Source organism: Peromyscus leucopus, chromosome 4 (genome assembly GCF_004664715.2).
Source record: "Peromyscus leucopus breed LL Stock chromosome 4, UCI_PerLeu_2.1, whole genome shotgun sequence".
NCBI lineage: Eukaryota > Metazoa > Chordata > Mammalia > Rodentia > Cricetidae > Peromyscus > Peromyscus leucopus.
In genome coordinates, this window is record NC_051066.1 from 128,525,072 (window position 1) to 128,546,622 (window position 21,551).

The following is a 21,551-nucleotide window of genomic DNA, read 5'->3' on the forward strand; positions in this document are numbered from 1 at the left end:
TTTTGTATACCACATGTATGCCTGGTGCCCATGGAGGCCAGAAGAGGGTGTGGGATCCCCTGGGACTGAGTTACAGGTGGATGTAAGGGGCCATGTGGGTAGTGGGAATTGAAACCAGGTCCTCTGGAAATGCATGCAGTGCTCTTAACCACTGAGCCATCTCTCCAGCCCCTAAAAGTAAATCGTTTAAAAAAGTTGCAGCTACAGAGCCCAAACCAAGTTGTCCCTGCTCCCTTTTAAAAGGGAGCCCAGGGCCTTCAGTCAGTGTGACAACTCCGACAGCGTGATGACATGTCTGGCAGGAGGACTCACACATAAAAGTTTTGTGAAAGCCAGATGTGGTGGCTCACATGTTTAATCTTCGTACTTGCAAGACAGAGGCAGGAGAATGATTGCCAGTTCCAGGCCAGCCAAAGAGACAGAGACAGACCATACTTCAACCTCCCAAATTTTGTAGAATACTATATAGCTTAAAAAAAAAAAAAAAAAAAAAAAAAAAAAGGATGAATATGCTCCAAGTTGCAAATGACTGGAGCTGCCAATGAGTGCATGGGCATTTATGAGTGGATACTGAAACCTCCACAGGTTACACAGAAGAAAATAGGTTACTTGTACCAACCATTTGCCTTTAGTCCCAGCACTTAGGGTAGAGACTCTACTCTAGAACAGCCTGGGCTACATAGTGAGACCCTGTCTCAAAAATAACACAAACCAAAAATATGCTCAAAAAATTAGGATGTACAATCAAAGCATATTTTATATATGTGTATTTGTCTATGTGAAAGATCTTTCTAGAAGCATATGGAGAATCTGGAGCAGGGGTTCTTGAATAGCAAGGGTAGGAAGCAGCTATTCTCCTGGGAGGCAGGGGTGGGCAGTCAATGATGGCACTGACTGACAGGCCTGCGGCTGAGAGGGAGAGGTGGGTGGAGGGCGGAGGCTGTGGTGGGAGAATGCTGACAGCCCTAGGAGAGTTGGGTAGCTCCACACCCAAATGACGGGAGTGCAGACGTCCTTTAGTGAGCAGAGCAGGTTGGGAGGACACTGGACAAAGCTGTCCCGCATGAGTCAGAAGTCACTGGCACCCAGTCCCATGGTTCAGGATGGCTTTCAGAATCCATACGGCGGCCACCAGAGGTAGTCAAGCCTGCTCAGAAAACCATCCAGTATGGGATTCCCTCCCACCTCCAGCCATAGCAACACAGAACTTGAAAGTAGCACTTCTTTGTCCTGGAGGATGGCTGCCTGATGGAGGGGTCCCCATTCAATCTGGACCAATGGTATGTAGGGGTTCTCTGAAAAGGTTGTCAAAGGGATTTCAGGAGCAGTGGGCAATGTCACGAAGTCTACAGTGACCCGGGTTATATAATCTCCTAAATCCAAAGCTGTAATCAATGGCTTCTTACTGGGCTCTGGGGTTTCTCCAAGCTCCCTTCTAGAATGTTCTCATAGCAGCTAGAGATATTTTCAGAGCTCTCAGGATCATATGCTTCCTGACCAGGGCCAAATCCATGTCCAAATCAGTGCCAGACACACTAGCTTTCCATCAGCCCAAAGAGGGACCCGAGTTTCCGTCTGTTATCTCTTCCTCACTCTTCAAGCCTTGGCTCCTGGGAGCCCATCAGCCTCTTGAGTTGTGGGGACTCTAATCAGTGCGTGTCTTCTGAGACAGGTCTGACTATACAGTCCAAAGTGGCCTGGAACTCTATGCAGAGCAGATTGGCCTTAAACTCAGAGATTCATCTGCCTCTGCCTCGCAGAGTGTTGGGGGTCAAAGTTATGTGTCATCATGAAGAGCCCAGTGCTTGCTATTTATGATGTTTCACTAACCCCCAAACCTGTCATTTCCTTTTTTTGAGACAAGGTCTCTCTATGTAGCTCTGGCTATCCTGGAACTTGCTCTGTAGACCAGGCTGGCCTTAAATTTAGAGATCAACCTGCCTCTGCCTCCCAAATGCTCGAGTTAAGGAAGTGTGTCACTATGCCTGGCTTATGTCACCTTTAAAAAAAAAAAAAACATCAAGGTGGGAGGGCAGTGGTGGCGCAGGCCTTTAATCCCATCACTCAGGAGGCAAAGGCAGGTGGATCTCTGAGTTCGAGGCCAGCCTGGTTTATAGAGCGAGTTCTAGGCCAGCCAGGACTACATAGAAAAACCAACAACAAAACATGTTTGTGTCTAATATATGTGCACACGTGTGAGGGTACACATGCTTGTGCATGGGCAGGAGCCAGAGAGGGCATCCTATCCTTTGGAGCCAGGATTCCGGGTATTTGGGGAACACTCTAAGTGGTGCTGGATCTCAATTCTGGTCCTCAGGATTGGGCAGCAAGCACTCAACCTCCCAGCCACCTCTCCAGGCCCATGTCACCTTCTCTCTAGAGCCATCTCTAATTCATGTGAAACTCTAAGAGCTGCCTTAATAATGTCACCTCAAATCTGGTCACTTGATCGACTCCCAAGTCTCTCATGCCTTTCCAGAAGACAGTGGCTTTCTCGTGGCAGCCCTCAGCCCCCGTAGCGCACTTCCACACCCATCTTCTCTAGAGTGTGCAGTCCTCAAGGCAGGCTTGGACTGGAGCAGGGCTCAGTAAACACCTGTGCAGTGACCATGTGACTGCCGGGCTCCCGATGGGGAGGACTTGGTCATGTTCACACACAGGACCAGCAGGTGCTCAGCGAACACCCCTACTCTCGTTAATGTACAGAAATGTGAAGAACAGAACTTTGGGATGGAAGGAACTTGGTGAGCCACCCCATCCCCAGGGCAGCAGAGCCAGAACCCAACAGTTTTCCCTTACCCACGAGGCACAGAGCCAAGACTGGTTCACAGAGTCGACACCGTTTATCACTGAACTGCACTTTCACCTTCACACAAACTATTTCAAAGAGCTGGAACAAGTGTAGGGGAGGGGAGGGGAGGGACAGGTGCCCCTCAGAAGCCAGGACCCCCAGTGGGCTTCCCCAGGCAAGGGTGAGGAGGGAGCATCAGGCTGTCAGTCTCTGGGCACCAGCTCTCCACGTGCACGCGCACAGCAAGCCGGCAGCTCCTCACACATAAATACAGACACGCTTAACAAAAATAGTATATCATCTTCACGAGGAATAAAAACTAGTCTTGAATATGTACAGCAGAGAGCCCGCCCGGGGTAGCCAAAGCTGAGCTGGGACCCCCAGGGATGAGACAGGCCAAGGGTGGAGCAGAGGAGAGGCCTGAAGGGCTCCTGGCCAAGCCACTCTGACCTTGGCAGCCCTGCTGCCCAGGCTGGGTGGGGGCAGGGCACAAAGACTGGGTAGGACAGGCCTTTGCAATCCTCCTTGCCTGTGCGCCAGGCTCTCCTTCTTGCTCTTCCTGCCTGAGGTAGGGAAGCCCCCGGGGCTCCCACAGCTCTCTGTATAGCTCCCCTTCACTTCTGGGCTGAGGCCAGTGTCCCTGGACCCTGTGGTCAGCACCCAAGGCAAAGATGCCACAGGCTGATCCTGCAGGAAGTGAGGCAGCTGAAGTCATTAACAGCTTTGGGGCACCCATCTTGGGCCCAGTTGGTCCCTCAGTCATGGTCCCGAGAGCCAAGGGAGGGTGAAGGGTCTAGGGTGCTGCTAAGCTTTGAGAGCCACGCTAGCCCTAGGATGGAGGACTTTCTGCTACTAAGGCCCTCCTCCCGGGTGGGGCTGGCCTTTAGCCAGCGGCCTCAGGAGAACATTCAGACCAGGAGGAGGTCTGGTACTTGCCCCTTTATCCCAAGCAGCCTGAATTTCTAACTAGTCAAAAGGGGCCTCTCGCTGGGTGGTACTGGTACACGCCTTTAATCCCAGCACTCGGGAGGCAGAGGCAGGCGGATCTCCGTGAGTTCGAGGCCAGCATGGTCTACAGAGCTAGTTCCAGGACAGGCTCCAAATCTACACAGAGAAACCCTGTCTTGAGAAAACCAAAACACAAAAAATAAAAGGGCTTCTCAATGGCTCTTGGGGGTGGAGAAGGGAAGACGGGGGTCAGGAACACAGTGGGGTGGGAAACGATCAATTCTGAGGCCACACACATCAAAACCAAGGCAATCTAGTCTCTTTCTGGGGAAAAGGGTTAGGAAGCTTTCCGGTTCCCTGCCAGGAAAGCATTCCCAGGAGGCTCAGGGGTAATAGGGGTTCCCACCAGCCAGGCAGGCCCCTCTCCTCTCTCTAGCACATCCCTTCCCACTCCTGCCAGCCTCCAAGGGGCTGTTTTGGGGGAGAATCTTGTGAATTTTGAGGCCAAGTGAATTGAGATGTGGGGGGAAGGTGGCTCTCACAGAAGCGTGGTAGGTTCTAGAAAGCTAACTGCAAAGGGACTTTGTCTAGGCCCAACCCTGTGATGGGGGAGGGCGTGAGTTGCATGTAGTGGTTCTCCTGGTAGCAATGGTGGCTGAAGAGAGAGTTGTGGTGGAGACAGGGTGGGAGGCGAGAGGTGAGTGGGTGGTCAGTGTCTGGTCACTTCCGACTGAAGAGCGAGCCCAGCAGAACCACACCAGCCACGGTCATGCCCGTCAGGAACCAGCGGTTGAAGCGCTCCTGGCCTTTCCGGCTCTCAGCGGCTGCGTTGTTCCCGTAGAGTTCCACAAAAGTGTCCTGTGGGGCAGAGAAGGAAAGGTAGACACTGTGTGAATCCGTGCACAGAATGGGGTAGGAGAAAGGGCCGCCTGCAAACAATGGCCTTGGTGAGTTCAAAGGCCACAGCATTAGTGCCCACCATGGACAGAGAAAGGTCAATGGCTGCCCTTCTGAGCCCCAGCTGGGGAAGGCCAGCCTAATTCACTGCTGAGAACACAGGTACAGAGAGCATGGGTTTTGTTTCAAGAAGCAACAGACAAAACCAACCAACCAACCAACCAACCAACCAACCAACCAACCAACCAGCCAGCCAGCCAGCCAACCAACCAGCCAATAACAGTAAAGGACGGACAGTGGTGGGGCACTTGGGAGGCAGAGGCAGGTGGATCTCTGTGAGTTCCAGGGACAGCCAGGTCTACAGCGTGAGTTCCAAGATAGCCAGGGATACACAGAGAAACCCTGTCTCGAAAAATCAATCAATCAAACAAATAAATAAGCAACAGACAGCTTGGAGGGAACACCAGACAGACTACTAGGAGAAAGGGGTGTGCAGGAGGTGGGATGAGGTAGATGGGCGTTATCACACAACCCTAGAGACTGTGGAGGCCAAGAGGAATGCCAGGCTCTGGCTTGTCAGGGAAGGGAGGTTCTCGGAGCAGTTCTACTGGGACACTCAGCTAGTGGTCTTGGGACTTTCAGACCAAGGATCCTTCTCCCTGTAGAGGCCTCAGCCATCGCTGGCTGGTGGCTGGGAACAACAGAGCAGAACACTTAACATGGACACGGGGGAGTCCATTCCTGTCCCTATCCCAGGGCTGTCAGTCCGGGCCCAGGAGGAGGTAAGCAACAGCTTTCTGCCATGGGGCTTAGTCATGGGGGGGGGCACATGAGTCAGCAGGACAGCCAGCACATGGAGATCATAGCCTTGCATCCAGCAGACTACCACAGGCCGTCTCTTCCTCGTGTTTAGACCAGGCAGCTGGGACTCTGGAAGGCAAGGGACCCAACTAAGGTCACCCCTACTTGGACACTGATAGAACCAGAATCCAAACTTGGTGCTTGGCCCTAGAAATAGTGTTTGATGTGTTCTGTAGAATGATAATGTTGCCATCTGGTCCCAGGTGGCTCTGGGTCCACCTCCCAGTGCGCTCACTCGGGATGCAGCCTAGTCTTTTTCTTATCTACTGCCAGCCCTCACCACTACCACACACCCTCAAGGCCATGCTTTGCGAGAAGACTGCTTAAAACCACTGACCAGATTACTGCCGCTGCATGCAGTCTTCTGCTCTAGCAGCTTCTCCTGTACTTAGCAGAGCATCTATGCATCCCTGCTACCTAGCAGCAGAATGGCACAGGCTCTGAGCAGACTGACCTGTAAAGATCAATATTTATGATGCTGTTGGGCAGGCAGCAGTGAGCCATAAGCCCTATGACAGAGCTCCCTATCCACTTAGGGAAAAGAATCGGAAGCAACAGGCAGATGGGAAAATCCTTTCCAACCACAGTGCCTCAACTCTCATTTTCCCAAGGCTTCCTCACATCAGAGAAGTCTGCTTTCCTCCCCACAGCTGTAGTCCAGAGTCTCTCTTACCCCTATGCTGGCCATATGGTCTCTGTGGATCCGTCTGACCACACTGTCTAGAGCAGTGTCCACCCCAACCTTGCTGTACGTCTTTTTCTCAGCATACTATCTTCTTTCTCCTCTCCTCTCCTCCTCCACCCCTTTTTCCAGAGACAGGAGCTAGCCTTGAATTCTCAATCCTCCTGCCTCAGCCTCTTGGGTATTGGGAACACTGAGGTTATGGGTGGCCACCCCATCTCAGCTTCTCATGACCACACGGTACACTATGTTTTGCTGTGATTTGCCTTCTGTACTAGATCTGTTTAGTCAAGGGCTGAGATCCTGTCTTGTGCTCAGAATAGGGTCTGGCACAGAGCTGATGCTCTATAAACTGTCATGTGTTGCATAACAGTGTTTCGCACACATACACAACACATTTGTGCATGTGCACACAGACCTGTAACATTAAAACAGAGCCTGTAAGGTTTTAGCTTTTTTAATGAGATGTTTTCCTCATGTGTTTGTGACATTGGTGAAAACAAGCCTAACTGGGCTGCTAGTCACCTAACAGTGAAGCACAGCAATGAGGCACAGCTGGGCACACACCTTTACTCCAGTATTTAGAGGTAAGAGGCAGGAGGATCTCTACGAGTTTGAGACCAGCCTGATCCACTTAGCGAGACCCTGTCTCAAAAAATCAAAAAACTAAAACCAGACAGACAGACAGACAAACGGAACACACAGTTCTGTGCCATGTGCCGTACGTGGTAGTGGTAACAACTTTTGTCACTGTTATTTTTGAGTGCCCTGCTCAAGGATGGGCAAGTTGGGCATTGCATCATATTCTCTTCCCGCTTTGTTAAGTACACGCTGATACTCACACAACACATTTCTGAGTTCTTCCCTGGGAAGTTAAGCAACACAAGACTCCATACAGAGAGAACAGATATACTGCACACAGTAAAATAAGTTCCAGGTATTGTTCTCTCTTCTCTTCAGGCCCTCAGAGGTAGGTGAGGTTTAAGGCACGGAACACGTTAATTAACAGGTAGCAGAGTCATCAGACAGAGCGCAGGACAGTGGCTGTTGGGTCTAGAGAGCACGTGGCATGTATGAGGTGCATCTTTAGTAAATCCGAGGGACCGCCGTTCAGTTTCCACCTGTTGGTAGGGGAAACCTGTTGTATTGCAGTGCCATGGGGCCTGGGGGCAAAGGAACTGTGACAGTGGAGCTGAGGGGAGCCCAGGACCTGGGCAGAAGAAAGCAGTGCTTGGGTGGGTCTTCCTGTCTATCCATCCTGGCCAGCCTCTGCGCATCTTGGCAGAAAAGAAAACTGTTAGGAAGACTGAGGCTAGCGAAGTTGGAAGGGTGTCAGGCTAGCACGCATGAAGCCTTGGGCCCTCGGTACCCAGAAAACTGGTATGGTGGTGTACGCTACAACCCCAGCATGAGGGAGATGGAGGCAAGAAGATCAGAAGTTGATCAGAAGATCAAGAAGGTCATCCTCAGATATATAGGGAGTTTGAGGCCAGCCAGTTAAAGGCCCAGGTAAAGCAAAATAAAGATGAGAATCCTGTGCTGTGGGAAGAACAGGAGAAAAAATGCCACAGCTAGAGAAGTCTCAGTTATCTCAAGGTGCCAAATGTCCCACAAGGAACCAGGGATACTGGGATGGTGGTCACCAAACTAGAGAGCCTTCCACACTGGAACTTTCCTGAAGTAGAGGGCTGATAGCCACAGGAAATTTTGGCTCTGGGGCTGGGCTGTAGTAAACAGGCCCTGTCCCCACAAGGGCACAAAGCGTTCACTGTCCAGGAACAGTCATTCCAGGGTGGAGGGGACACAGAACACAAGGCACTGACCACTCCTGTCTCTGTTCCTAGGCTGCATTCTTGGCCAGGGTGATCTTGCTCAGAGCTCCTTCTCCTGGGGTGGGGGAGCAGGGCTTTCAAGGGCGTGGATTCTGGCAATGGCTTTTGCAGGGAGCTGAGCAGAATGGGGCGTGCTGTTCCCAGGCGGGGGCTGGAGAGGCTGTGGTGTGGGTATATTTAGCCCATGGTTCACACGACACACTTGGAAACAAACAGCCATTTTCTCAGCGGGCGGCTGCTCTGGGTAAATAAACAGGACTGCTGAGCTCCCAGGTCTGGAAAAGCAGAGATAAGCCCTCACTGCTCCTCAGGGCGCCCACTGGTTTTACTACATAGCAGGTAGGGGACTGAAGTCACGGCTGCTCCCAGGAAACCCAGGCCTGAGGAGTTAAGTGACAGAAGTCTCCTTTTGGAATTCACTGCTCCTTGGAGATGCACGTGGAGGTTTTAGGGTAGCTGGGGACACAATGGCTAGTGCCCTCCACAACAGTCATCAACTCCTATCCGAGCAGGTAAGTAAGGTTGGAGCATCAACCCACAGCTGCTTTGAAGCAGAGCCTAGACCAAGACTCCAGTTCCCCCAACTCTCACCCCAGAAGTCCAGTCTAGGACCCCTTTAAAGGTTTCCCTCCCACACTACCAGGTGGGTTTCCAGCAGTCACGGCCACGCACATCGAGGGGCTTCACATGCTACAGGCTTCACTCCTCCTCACGCCTTTCTTCCTCAACCCGCCCACGAGACGATTGTGGAGTCCCCTCTTCCCCTCCCCTCCCCAACTCTGCAATGAACATCTCTTTTGTGCTCCAGGGTCTCTGCACTCTCAATCACATCACCAACGCTCACAAACCACATACCATTCTTCACTGGAGATAGGCAGTGAACAGGGCTTCCAGGACATGTTTTATGTTCTAGTACATTCTTAGCAGTAGTGAGATTACCTCCAAAGAGGTACTGTGAAAAATTCTTAAGATACTCCAATTGTTTGTGGTTATCTATAGTGCATAAAAACTGTTTTGGATTGGGGATTTAGCTCAGTGGTAGAGTGCTTGCCTAGCAAGTGCAAGGCCCTGGGTTCAGTCCTCAGCTCCAGAAAACAAAACAAAACAAAACAAAACAACAAACAAATAAAAAACAGTGTTTCACTATGGTGTTCCAATTTCATAGGTAGCACAAAAATGTCTAGAGATTCTTCTCTCTCTCTCTCTCTCTCTCTCTCTCTCTCTCTCTCTCTCCTCCTCTCCCCTCCCCCTCCCCCCTCTTCCTCTCTCCTCCTCCTCCTCCTCCTCCTCCTCCTCCTCCTTCTCTCTCTCTCTCTCTCTCTCTCTCCCCAGAGTTTCTCTATGTAGTTTTGGTGCTTTGGTGCTTGTCCTGGAACTCACTCTGTAGACCAGGCTAGCCTCGAACTCACAGAGATCCATCTGGCTCTGCCCCCCACCCCCCACCTCGAGTGCTGGGATTAAAAGCATGCATCACCACCACCCAGCTTCTAGAGAGATTCTTGAGGGAAAGTTTGAAAGAAAAGGGAGGTGGAGAGGCGAGGGTGGGAGGGGCTGGAGAGATGGCTTAGGGGTTAAGAGCACTGGCTGTCCTTCCAAAGGACATGGGTTTGATTCCTAGCAGCCACATGGTAGTTCACAACCATATATGTAAGGTAAGGTAACTCTAGTTCCAGAGGATCTAATGCTCTCTTCTGGCCTCTGTTGGTACTACATGCATGTGGTGCAGAAACATATATTCAAGCAAAACACTCTTACACATAAATATAAAAAAGAAAAAAGAAAAACACCCAAGGAGAGAAAGTCTCACAAAAACAGTAAGATAATTCCATAGATGACAGGGCTTTGAAGACAAGAAGTGAGAGTACCTGGTGTGGGTATACTTGTTAGGAAAGTCTCTGAGGAAGTGAGGTTTAGGCTGAAGAGGTCTCAATGATGAGCCAGTGGCAGCCATGGAAGGATTAAAATACCTTAGGTGCAAAAGATCATGCTCCCAGGGCCTTGGGTGTTGCTCAGTGACAGAGCACTCTTGCCTAGCGTACTTGATGTCTTGGATCTTATGCCTAGCACCAATTTAAAAAAAAAAAAAAATCACACCTCACAAGAGGTTCTAAAGGTACAAAGATCGTGGCAGGATGGAGGAAAAAGGGAAGCCTCTGTCTAAGAGCTGGTCTCCCCTATCAGTCTTGGGGCTCAGTGCAAGCAAGACCAAGCCTAAGCCAGACCTGAAACCTAGCTCACCTAATCAGGCGTAGACCGACTTTAGACAGATCTCTGCCCAGAGGCAGCTAACTGAATGAGTCAACCCCTCCACAACAACTACAACACCCAAGAAGTCAAGGTGACCTGTGCCACCAGTTCTGGCCCCTTTTTGGATATGTGCCAGGCTGAGCTAAAGCATTTTCTTCCAGTAGAGCATATTTCCTAATCCATTTATGCTCCCATTCACTTGAAAGATGATTCTCTGACCTGTCTTCCCCACCTGTTTCTCCCGTTATCTCGAGAGCCTGGCACTGCATCTGGAATAGAATAGGTGTTCTAAAGGACCCTACTGTAGATGAATGAATGAACACTTCTTACTAACCCTGTTTTATGAATGTTAATGTAGAGACTCTGGGTCACTCAAGATCCCTATCTAAGCAGTAATGGGTTTGGGATTTTTTGTTTGTTTGTTTTTCTAGACAGGGTTTCTCTGTGTAGTTTTGGTGCCTATCCTGGATCTCGATCTGTAGACCAGGCTGGCCTCAAACTCACAGAGATCCACCTGGCTCTGCCTCCTGAGTGCTAGGATTAAAGGCGTTACCACCGCCGCCCAGCTGGGTTTGGGATTCTTATTCTTTCTGGTGTCCCATCTTGCCTTCTCAGTGTCTGCGATATCTACCCCAAGAGAGCCTGACCTCACCAGCACTGGCAGTGACAGTAGCTGGGACTTTCTTCCACGGCCACCTTGTGGAGTGCTCTCATTTGCCCTTTCTACGGGTCAGCTCATCAGCTGTCTCCTCATGCTGTCACCAGGTACCACTGCTGCCTGCTTGAGGCCTACAGATCTGTAGCAACAGTTAGGCTGGGCTCTTCTGCTCAATTTCCAAAGAACAGACCTTCTCCTGCTCAGATAATGGATCATGCTCATGTACCTCTGTGAAGGAAGGAGGTCTGCATTCTGAGCTCAAATAAATTGTGGCTCAGAGCCACTAAGAGACTTTGTCAAAGTGGGTAAGGCAGTTTAAGCCCAATGTGTCAGGCAGCAAACCCCACATTCTAGGCCAGGGCCAGGCTCTGGGTCCTTCAAAGAGAGTGAGGTGGTCTAAAGGCATCAACCGAATGAATGAGTCCCAGCCAGCCAGTCGAGAGGTGCCCCAGGGAGAGGATGTGACGAAAACCAGGGAAAGTGAAACCCTTCCATCCCGTCAGCTTCAGGGAGGAACGAGCAAGCGCCTGTGCCAGACGGTGCTTCCTTCCTCCTGGGGGACTTTGGAAAGGCACCAGGCCTGTGCCCACTGCTTCCTTCCTGTTCAGTTATTTCAGGAAAGATGTGGGTGGAGAAGAGGAAGGGGCTCCTAGAAGTGACACCGTGCCAGAATCGGTGGCAGTCTGCCTTCCCCTGGCCTTGGCATGGCCCTGTATGGACAGGTTGTGAGTCACATGCAGCGTCACCTTCTGTTCCTAGCCTCAGTTTCTCCCAGAGAGAAGCTGATAAATGCCAGCTGAGTAGACAAACAAGGCCTTGTTAGGAGATCCCTGGGAGGCATCAGGCGGGGTGGGGGTGGGGTGGGGGTGAGGGCACGCAGAGGCCTTATCTCTTTCTTGGCAGGAGTGCAGGCAGCAGCTCGGGAAGGAGTGGGGTTTGTGGCTGGAATCCACTTCCCTTGGCTTTCCTGGGGGAGCTGTTGACCTGTGTGATGTGAGAGGAATGAGCTCTCCTCTATCTGGAGAAGAGTGGGCACCCGAGACAGGCAGACTAGTGGGGGTGGGGTGGGAGCAGAAGCAGTTAGCTCTGGTATGCTGGGCAGTGTTGAGATTAGGGGTGCAAATGCTCAGTAAAGCAAGGGGATCTTTTGAGGGTTTCCTGGCTGAGGGTCTAGGCCACGGGAGCTTCAGGGAATCTCTGGGGACATTTTCACATCTTCCTCTAACTGGCTGGTCATCTGTCAGCCTCTCCTCTCCTTGCCCTTCCCCCACCATTAGTTCTAAGAAGCAAAGCCTGACAGATGTGCTCATTTCTCAGAACAGGAAGCGACTGTGCAGGGAGGAGATAACACCTCGCTGGGGAATCGAGAAGTATCCGGCCTAGCAGCGAGGCCTTCCATCTGCCCAGCGCTGAAGCAGGCCACTCAACTGGGCACCCGGAGAGCATCACAGGCACACTCTCTGGGGCAGACTGCTCAGTGGAGTTTGCAACCACCTGCTCCCAGAGGGCGGGTGACATGACAACCAGTATTCATGGGCCAGTAGGAAATCGCCCAGTTCTCACAATAGCCAACAGGAGTGCAGGGCGTGTTGTACCCCAGCACTCACAGGAGGCGGAGTCAGGACTGCCAGGAGTTTGAGGACAGTCTGGTCTACATAGTGAGCTCCAGCCAGCCAGGCCTACATAGGACACTCTCAAAAACACTAACAATAAAACCAAACAAAATCCTGAAGAGCAAGTGCTATTCTTACTCTTCATGTCACAGACAAGGACACGTATGTTACAGATGAGAACACAAGAGTTAAAAAAGCACAGTCTCTCCCAGGTCATCTCACACATCTGAGATATAGCTGAAATCTAGCAGCCTGGTTCCAGAGCCCAGCAATTCACTGCTCTGGGCAGTGCAGCACACCCATGAGGCCTCTTCTCACCTCAGCCCTCTCATTTCAAGCATGGAGACTTCCTATCCACTGTCAAATAGAAGATAACAGCTTTCTATTCTCCCAATGTCCCAGGCCAGGACACTCACGAGTCAAGAAAGAGTGTGTACATGCACGAGTGTGTGGGTGCACACATGCCCACATGTATGTATGCACACTTGCAAGTACCTGGTAAGGCCAGAAGAAGGCGTTGAATCCCCTGGAGCTGGAGTTGCAGGTGCTGTGAGCTGCCCAGTGTGGGTGCTGAGAGCAGAGCACTGGTCCTCTGCAAGAGCAGCGAGCGGCTGCTGAGTCACCACCGCTCCAGCCAAGAGTGGCGTCCTAACATTTCTATCCCCTTTCCACCAGACCCTAACACTACCTACTCCCCGGTGGACTTAGGATGGACTGTCTTGGTCACACAGCTTGTCCTATGTCGATGGTCTATATCAAGAGGAGGTTACAGTCACTCCACGGCAGACTCTGTGGAGAGAGCACTTTCTTTTTGGGCAGCCCCACTGGAAAATCATTCTTTCAGGGAGCAAGTGCTTCTACTATCCAGAAGGCTGGTCTTAGACCTGGTCTCTTCTTTGCTGTTCCAGATACCAAGGAAGGCAACTGTGGGTAGAAGTAGTTCTGCCAGCCTCCCTTGGCCTGGACCAGTTTCCTCTCTGTTTCTTCCCATGGGAACTGGAGGTGCAGCCGGGTACTGACAGGGCTGACTTAGTTCCCACCATGCCGGGCTGTCAGAGCACAGAGTATGCAGGCAGCCAGCAAGTCTGGCAAGCAGAAGCAGACTAAGATGTTTAGTTTTAGGCCTTATCCATGAAATGGGATTAAAAAGTGACCTCAATTCAGATTACTACAAGGATTCATCATAACACATGCAAATCATGAAACACAGTGAACTCTGAGGAAATGTTAGATACAACTACTGTGCTCACCACTAGCCAAGGCACAGTTTGAGTCTGGGTCTTCCCACGGCTTGCAAGGGCCAGTGGGGTTTCCTCAGCCTCAACTAGGGCCAGGCTGCTTCTCTCCTCATATCCACATTCTGTTCTGCCTCAGGTTATTTGGCACGCTGGTCTTTTGGCCCAGCTTTCTCCTACCCTTCTTAGGCTTACAGGCACATCTTCAAGGAAGCCATCTGCTTACTTTCTCCATTAGCCCATGAGTTCTGATTTCTGGGCCTAGGCTTGTGCTTGGCCCAGAGAAGGTGCTGGAAAGAATAAAAGTCAGTGTCTCCCTCTTTATTCCTATCTTTCTTGACACTACTCAAAGAAGGCCTTGCAATATCAAGCAACGAGGCAGGAACCTGGCACTCTCCAGACGCCAAGTCCTCAGAGGTTCATGCAGAAAAACGGGAAGCTTATGGGAAAGTACTAGAAAAGGCATATGTGAGCACACACCTTTAGTTGAAGCACTTGAGAAACAGAAGCAGGTGATTCCTGAGTTGGAGAGCAGCCTGGGCTACATAGTGAGTTCCAGGCTAGCCAAGACTACATAGTAAGACCTTGTCTCAAAACAATCAAGCAAACCATCAAACAATCATTTTTTTCTGTGGGGCAGTGAGATGGCGGTTCAGCAGGTAAAGGTGCTTGCTGCCCGAATCTGACAACCCTCAGGTGTGTTATTCTTGATACCCAGAACCTGCATGTGGAAGGAGAGAACCAACTTCCACACATGTGCTGTGGCATATGTACCCCATCAAATAAATAAATGTAGCCAGGCAGTGATGACACACACCTTTAATCCCAGCACTCGGGAGGCAGAGGCAGGCAGATCTTTGAGAGTTCAAGGCCAGACTGGTCTAGAGAGTGAGATCCAGGAAAGGCGCAAAGCTACACAGAGAAACCCTGTCTCGAAAAACCAAAAACCAAAACCACAAACAAACAAACAAACAAAAAACCAAAATAAAACAAAAAACAAAACAACCACCACCACCAAAACAAAACAAACTAAACAAATGTGATAGTAAAAAAGATGTCTTCTGCACTGTGCTGGGACAACTGGGGTCCAAAGCAGCCTCTCTCTGCCTCCTCCTCCACAATCATGGCCAGCCTGTGTCCTGAGGGTGCTTAGTCCTGGCTGCTGTGGAAGAACACAGGGCAGGGTGGGCTTTTCTTCCCAGCTTCATCAACAGTTTGCTTGATTAAGTCCCTTCTCCTGTCTGGTGTTTCCCCACCTGAAAGGGAAGGAGGGGCTGGAGATGGCCCAGCAGTTAAGAGCACTTGCTCTTGCAGGAGGCACGGGCTCAGTTCCTAGCACCTACAGGGTGGCTCCCAGCAATCCATAACTCCAGTTCCAGGGACTCTAACTCCAACACCTTCCTCTGACCCTCAAGGTGCACAGACATACATACAGGCAAAACACTCATACACATAAAAATGAATAAACCTCAAACAAACAAACAAACAATGTGAAGGCAATCACATCACAGGGATTCTGCAGGGCTACTGGAAAGAGGAAGAAAGTAACGCACTAGGGCAACTGAGCACTACTTGGATTCTTTCAGGGGCATCGTGAGAAGCAACATTTTGGGATGATGTGTTGCTACAAAAGGGTCTGTCCCTCCTCTACCTCAAAGCCCACTCCATAGGCATGGCAACAGGCTCTGCTCCCCGTCCTGAGGAATTCAGGGCAAGAGGACAGTGACACAACTATGACCCAGGGCAAGCTCCCAAGTAGTCAGACCTTGCTCAAGCACTGGAGTGTCAACCTCTTTACCCCAGAACCGCCTCCAGCTAGTCCAGACAAGTCCGGGCATTTTCAGCCACCTTTTATCTGATCAGAAATGTTTGGAATTCTACCGGCTGAATGCAACTGATCTAGAGGATTCTGCAATGGGTACAAATCTCTAGAAGGCCCTTCCCTCCTGTGTTCCCTTCCCTCGGCTACAGACGCATGCACTCCACCCTCCAAGTAACTGGAACCTTAGAGGTCCTTGTGGGCCACATCTACCACAGTCCAGGCTCATCAGCCCTCATCATGCAGAGCTACAGGGTGCCTAGGACAGGGAACTTGGGCTACAGACACTCAAGGAAGGGACATCCAGAGGTATGCTGCTCGAGGTACGGTGTTCAAGCAACTGAGAAACTATACACCACCACCATGAAGTCCAGGAGCAGCTAACTATCTGCTACCACACACCAACTGCTCAAAAATCTTAGTGTTGCTGGGCAGTGGTGGCATACCACCTTTAATTCTAGCACTCGGGAGGCAGAGGCAGGAGGATCTTTGTGAATTTGAGGTCAGCCTAGTCTACAGAGCTAGTTTCAGGACAGCTAGGGCTACACAGAGAAACTGTTTTGAAAAAAAAAAAATGTTAGTGTTATGATGTGTGGCTCCTATCTAGGTGAATTTCTGTCTCAACAGATAGACACTGAGATCCAGGGACATCCCCAAAGACCACCAGACATAAGTCAAAGCCTGGTCTCAGGCTTCCTGACTTCTGGGGCAAAGATCTTTACTTTGCTGAGCCTGGTGCTCTATACAGGAACAGCTGTACCCACTCCACAGGCATGACAACAGAATTAAATGGTCCATGGTATATGCCCAATAAATTATTTGACTCCAGCTAAGATGAGTGGCACTTCTCATAGAGTCTGTTAGTTTTAGCTTTATTTACAACAGCTAAAAAAAAGTTCCCCTCTGCCCTGCAAAGTCTTGCTATATTACCCAGGCTAGCTTGAACTCCAGTGATCCTACTCCCTCAGCTTCAAGTGCTTAAAGTACAAGTAGGCACCACCACAAGCTGGAAGTCCTACTACCCTTGCCACACCTGATACTCTCAGGCTCTGGAAATCGGAGATGACCTCCAGGCAGGGATGCCATATGCCCTCTGGTTTCCTGGGCATCTCAAGAGACAGTAAAGGAAGGGTATAATGATTGTGCTCTGTTCCAACTCACCTACCCACCACCCAAGGTGAACATTACGGAGGCTCTTTGTAAGCCAGGCTGCCTGGAGTTAGTTGCAGGAAGGTCCAAGCTGCCCTGTATCTCTGGGCCTTCATTTATTCAGTCTGTGTTGTATCAGGTGTTGAGCACTGATGATCTGGGGACAATGCAGCACCAAATCAGCTGAAAATTCCTAGCTGTATGGATTTACATCCTAATGGGAAATGCAGTAGATATCAAACCTTCCTGTCACCCTGAGTTCTCTCCAGCGCTCACAATTCAGCATGTTCCAATAGATTCACATTTAGATATACCCAGAAGTCTTTCAGCCTGCATGTTATATGTATGCATTATGTGTGTGCCTGGTGTCCACAAAAGCCAGAAAAGGGAGTTGGATCCCCTGGTACTGGAGTTACAGACTGTTGTGAGCTCCCATGTGGGTGCTGTAAATTGACCCCCGGTCCTCTGGAAGAACAGTGTGTGCTCTTAACTGCTGAGCCATCTCTCCAGGCCCCTGGTCCAGGTCTTGTTGCAATGGGCTCTCCTATAGTCCCCAAGCAGCAGCCAGAAAAACCCAGACAGTAGGTCCCTGTCGACTTAAAACTCACTAACCTGCCCATTATCCAGAGAAATAAGATAGCGCAGGGCGGCCCAGCATGGTTCACCCCTTTGCTGGTTCTAGCCCACTTTCTCCCTGTTCTAGCCTTGACATCTCTCATGCCCTTCCTCAAATGTGCCACACCTTCTAGCCAGATTTCTGCACTTGTTCCTCCTGTCTGGAATGTTCTTTTCAGATTGTTTAATAGTTTACTCCCTCCAGCTACCGAGACCTCTACTTACTGTCCCTACCTCAGAGTCTTTCCTAATTAACCTTTAAGACTGCCCAGCCCCCAACCATTACTCTTTGTCTTTTTGGCCTGTAAAGGTCTGGCAGAAAGGCTTTCACAGTAGGTGGAATGGTACTTGGTAGATATTCAGTATTCATGAAATTAATGAAGAAATGAAAAGGCAACTTATCAATACTCTGAAATAAAGATCACCATCACTTACCACAGATGGAAATATAAAGTAAATACATTGATTACTGGAACAAAAACTACCCATTTGATGTCACCTCTAAGTTCTCCAAAGGACTGCATATGGATTCTGGCTTAACATCTTTTCAGAGGAAACAAGTGAGGCCGGGGCCAGTCAAAGTCCACTGTGCCTGAGCCCTGAGTTTCCTCTGCTGAGGTCTAATATATAGCCACTGAAAAGATGCTGGACCAAGATTATGCATGGGCTTTAAGATCATTAGAGGTGCTGGGTGTGGTAAGTTCCAGGCCAGCCAGGACAACACAGAGAGACCCTGTCTCAAACAAACAAACAAGATAACTAGAGGTGATACATAAAGGGCAGCCTGGGGCAAAGCTTTGCCCCCAGAGTGTAGCTAAAGAAAGAAGCGAAGTCTCAGGGAAGGTGTGGCTAGGCAGGGCAGCCAAGCCTGCTTCAGGCTAGAAAAGCCCTCCTTGTGCCAGGCACGGAGCTGGCAGTTCTGTGGAGGACAAAGACCAGAGTGTGCCAGGCTTGAGGGGCCTAGTGGGGCACGATCGTGGGGGACGGGCACGCACAAACGTGTAGGTGAGGTCCATGGAGATCAGACAGCTGAGGGCAGAGACGAAAACAGGCTGGGTCCCAAAGGACGGCAGCTTCAGCTTTGTAAACACCAGACAAGTGGAGGGTTCAGGTGCAGGTCTGGGAACCCAGCTGAGCTCAGCAGGAGGATGGGACCTCCCCAGCCTCCTCCATCAGTGACAATGACACTAAGCTGAACAGAAGCCATAGACATGCCTGGGCAGAACCATCTTCTCAGTCCCCACATTCCAGATGGTCTTTTCCGACCCTGGGCTTGATCCAGCCAGCTCCACTCACAAGCCCTTGAAGATCCTATCCCTGTTTAAAGGGGGCATCCCTTCCCTGCCCCGTGGGTCTCTGTGAACATGGCTGCAGGTGCAGGGGCAAAGTCAGAGTTGCTGTAACTGCCAGGCCAGCAGTGCCTGACCTACATCTCCATGCTTGGTTGCATGAAAGAAAATACCAGGCCTTTCCGTTAGCGCTCACGAGATGCAGCTGGTTCAGGGAAGCCTGAGCTTCTGGAGAGCCTGTCAAGAGTAAGGCAAGATGACTGGCCTCCAAAGTAGGCTGCAGCTTTGGGGACTTGTACAGGTTTCAAAGATGAGAATCTTCCTTCTACCGAGGTCCTCCACTAAAGCTTACTTCTTTTTCTAGTATATTATCCTTACTGAGAAAACTAATACTCTCCCCCGACTCCCCCCAGGTAGTTCAATGATTCATTTGGAAAAAAGTCCCCAAATGGAACAGCTGCTTTTCTTACAAACCACTGGCACTTGGAGGAGGCTTTAGTTTTTCACAGGAAAAAATAAATAAACAAACAAAAAACCCAACCCAGAAAAAACCCCCACACAATTTAAGAGTTCTGGCCAGGAATGGCAAGGTCCACCTGTGCCCTGAGCACTTGGGAGGTGGAGGTAGAAGACCAGAAGCCAAAGGTCATTTTCAGCTACATGGCAAACTAGGGGGCCAACCTGGGCTGTTTAAGATTCTGCCTAGAAAAAAAGCTGCCCAAGTCTGGTTTGTGGAAAGGTCAGGAGACATGGGTTTCCTCTTGTTCTAGCATGGCGCTCGCTCCCTGGACACCGTCGTCTCAAATGAGTGGGCGTTCCTCACTTCAGCAGGTGACTTATCACTCCGGGTTCCAAAGCCCTATGACTCTTCTCTGAAAATCCTGCTTCCCTCAAGGAAGCAGTGGAATGGAAGGAAAGAGACTGAGGTTTGCCTTTCTTTTACTCACTTATTTTTAAATTCTATCTGGAGCCAATGAACTCACGAACATTCGAGAAGACCCAACCACCACCACTTCACTGCACCAGGATAATTCCTAACTGCACTCTAAACACTTCTCCTCATTCTTATAGCTAAGTGCAGCTCTCGCTTCTCATCGCAGACACTTCTCGTTGCAGAAGATGGGAGATCACTACAGAAAGCCATAGCTGCTCCAAGTGTGGGGGACAACTGACCTGGGTGCCAGCTTCAACTGATACACCTACAACACAAGCCTCACACCTAAGGCTTAGAGAATGCTGTAAAAAGAGGGTATGGAAAGATTTGAAGGGCCAGAGGACCAAGAACTCTGCCTCACGAGTGTGTCACCTAGAAATGACAGGGCAGCTGCACTCATGATACCTCAACAATATGGCTGCCTAAATAAGACCCAGCTAACGACAACACCAATGGACACGCTAACATGGAAGGGGAAATCCAACCCTAGATAAAGAACCATGGGAAACCCTGCTGAGAAAAGGAGAACTAGTCTTCTCCAGGGAGTTGTTCCCTACTTGGTTATCCAGTACCACGTGGTCAGCCCTGAAATCATACACATACAAGCGACACTAAATGGATTTCAAGATTGTATTTGTATTTTAAGTGTATATATTACATACTATGTAATAATAATTTTTTAAAAAAGAGGCCATTAATTTGCAAGAGAGGGAAATATAGGAGGGGTTGGTTGGAGAGGGAGGAGAGAAATGATGTAATTATAAATTTTAATTTAAAAATTGGGGGGGGGAGGCTGGAAAGATGGCCCTGTGGTTAAGAGCATTTGTTGCTCTTATGGAAGACTTAGGTTTGGTTTCCAGCACCCACATGGTGGCTTCTAACTGCATGTAACTCCAGTTCTATGGAACCCAAGCCTCTTCTGACTTGACAGGCTCCTGCATGCATAGGGTGCACATACACATACCCAAGTGTACACACACATAAATAAAACAATTTCTTTAAAAGTTGCAAAAGAAATTCAACATAGAAAAAAATGATTTTTTTTTTTGTGTGTGTGTGTGTGTGCACACACACGAGCGTGTTCAGAAGTCAGGACAGCTGTCATCTTGTGGAGTCAATTCTCTCTCTTTCCACCTTTGGGGGGCTCCAAGGGTAGAACTCAGGTTGTAAACACCTGCATGGCAAGTGCCTTCCCCTAATGAGCCATCTTGCTGGTGAGAAAGTCTGAATCCCAGCAGGGTCTTCTTTTTTGTGGTGTTGAGTACTGACTGCCAGGCCTCACTCAGGCTAGAGGAATTCTCTACTACTGAGGTCTATCTCAGCTCCTAGTACTGGCATTTATTTAGTTACTATGTGACCCTGGAAGTCTCTTCACCTCTAGTGTGGCACCTGTGGGGAATGAAGTCCTCAGTGAATGTATTGTTGACATTGAGCACAGCCCTGTCAAGGACCCCAAGCCTTCTCTTAGTCCATGTGCAGAAAGTATTGACCACAGCTTTGTCCTCTTCTGTTTACAGTCTGAGACTGCTCCCCTAGAGAGACCTCCTATGGAGACTAGCTATATACAACAGATGCAGCTCAGGCGGTTAGAACAAACACTGAATTTCTGGGCCGCTGCTGGTGCAGCTTCATCAGAGGCCCAGCACAGTGCACAGCCCACCCTATCCCAGCTTTCCTTAGGTGTTTCTGTCCTTTATTCATTCCTTCATCACCCCAGTAAGGGTCTACTTCAAAGCTGTGCAGGTTATGGCAGGCACCTAGCTCTCTTCACTTATAAACCAAAGTGCTGAAAGAACACTGAAAAAGCCCTTTAAGAAGCCCTTGGGGTCTGCCTTCCACAGTCCACCTATGAGCATATCACTGGCTCCCCAATGTTTTTGCCTATGTTGCCGCTACTTAACAGCTCATTCATCCTTGAGAACAGGCTGTAACACAGAAACTGGATGGGATCACATCTGGTCCTAAACTTCCTTCTGATGCC

At 50.0% G+C, this 21,551-nt stretch overlaps 1 protein-coding gene across 9 annotated transcripts in view; it reads right to left on the minus strand.

Moving 5' to 3' along the window:
• Positions 1 to 2,824: 2,824 nt before the first annotated feature.
• The window catches only part of Bcl2l1 (BCL2 like 1), a 53,241-nt gene continuing 34,514 nt past the window's right edge, over positions 2,825 to 21,551 (minus strand). For all 9 annotated transcript variants that reach the window (XM_028887537.1, XM_028887533.2, XM_028887536.2 and 6 more), the window contains exon 3: positions 2,825 to 4,597. In XM_028887537.1, coding sequence (XP_028743370.1) covers positions 4,460 to 4,597 — 138 coding nt within the window. In that variant the 3' untranslated portion in view covers positions 2,825 to 4,459. The remainder of the gene's footprint in view (positions 4,598 to 21,551) is intronic.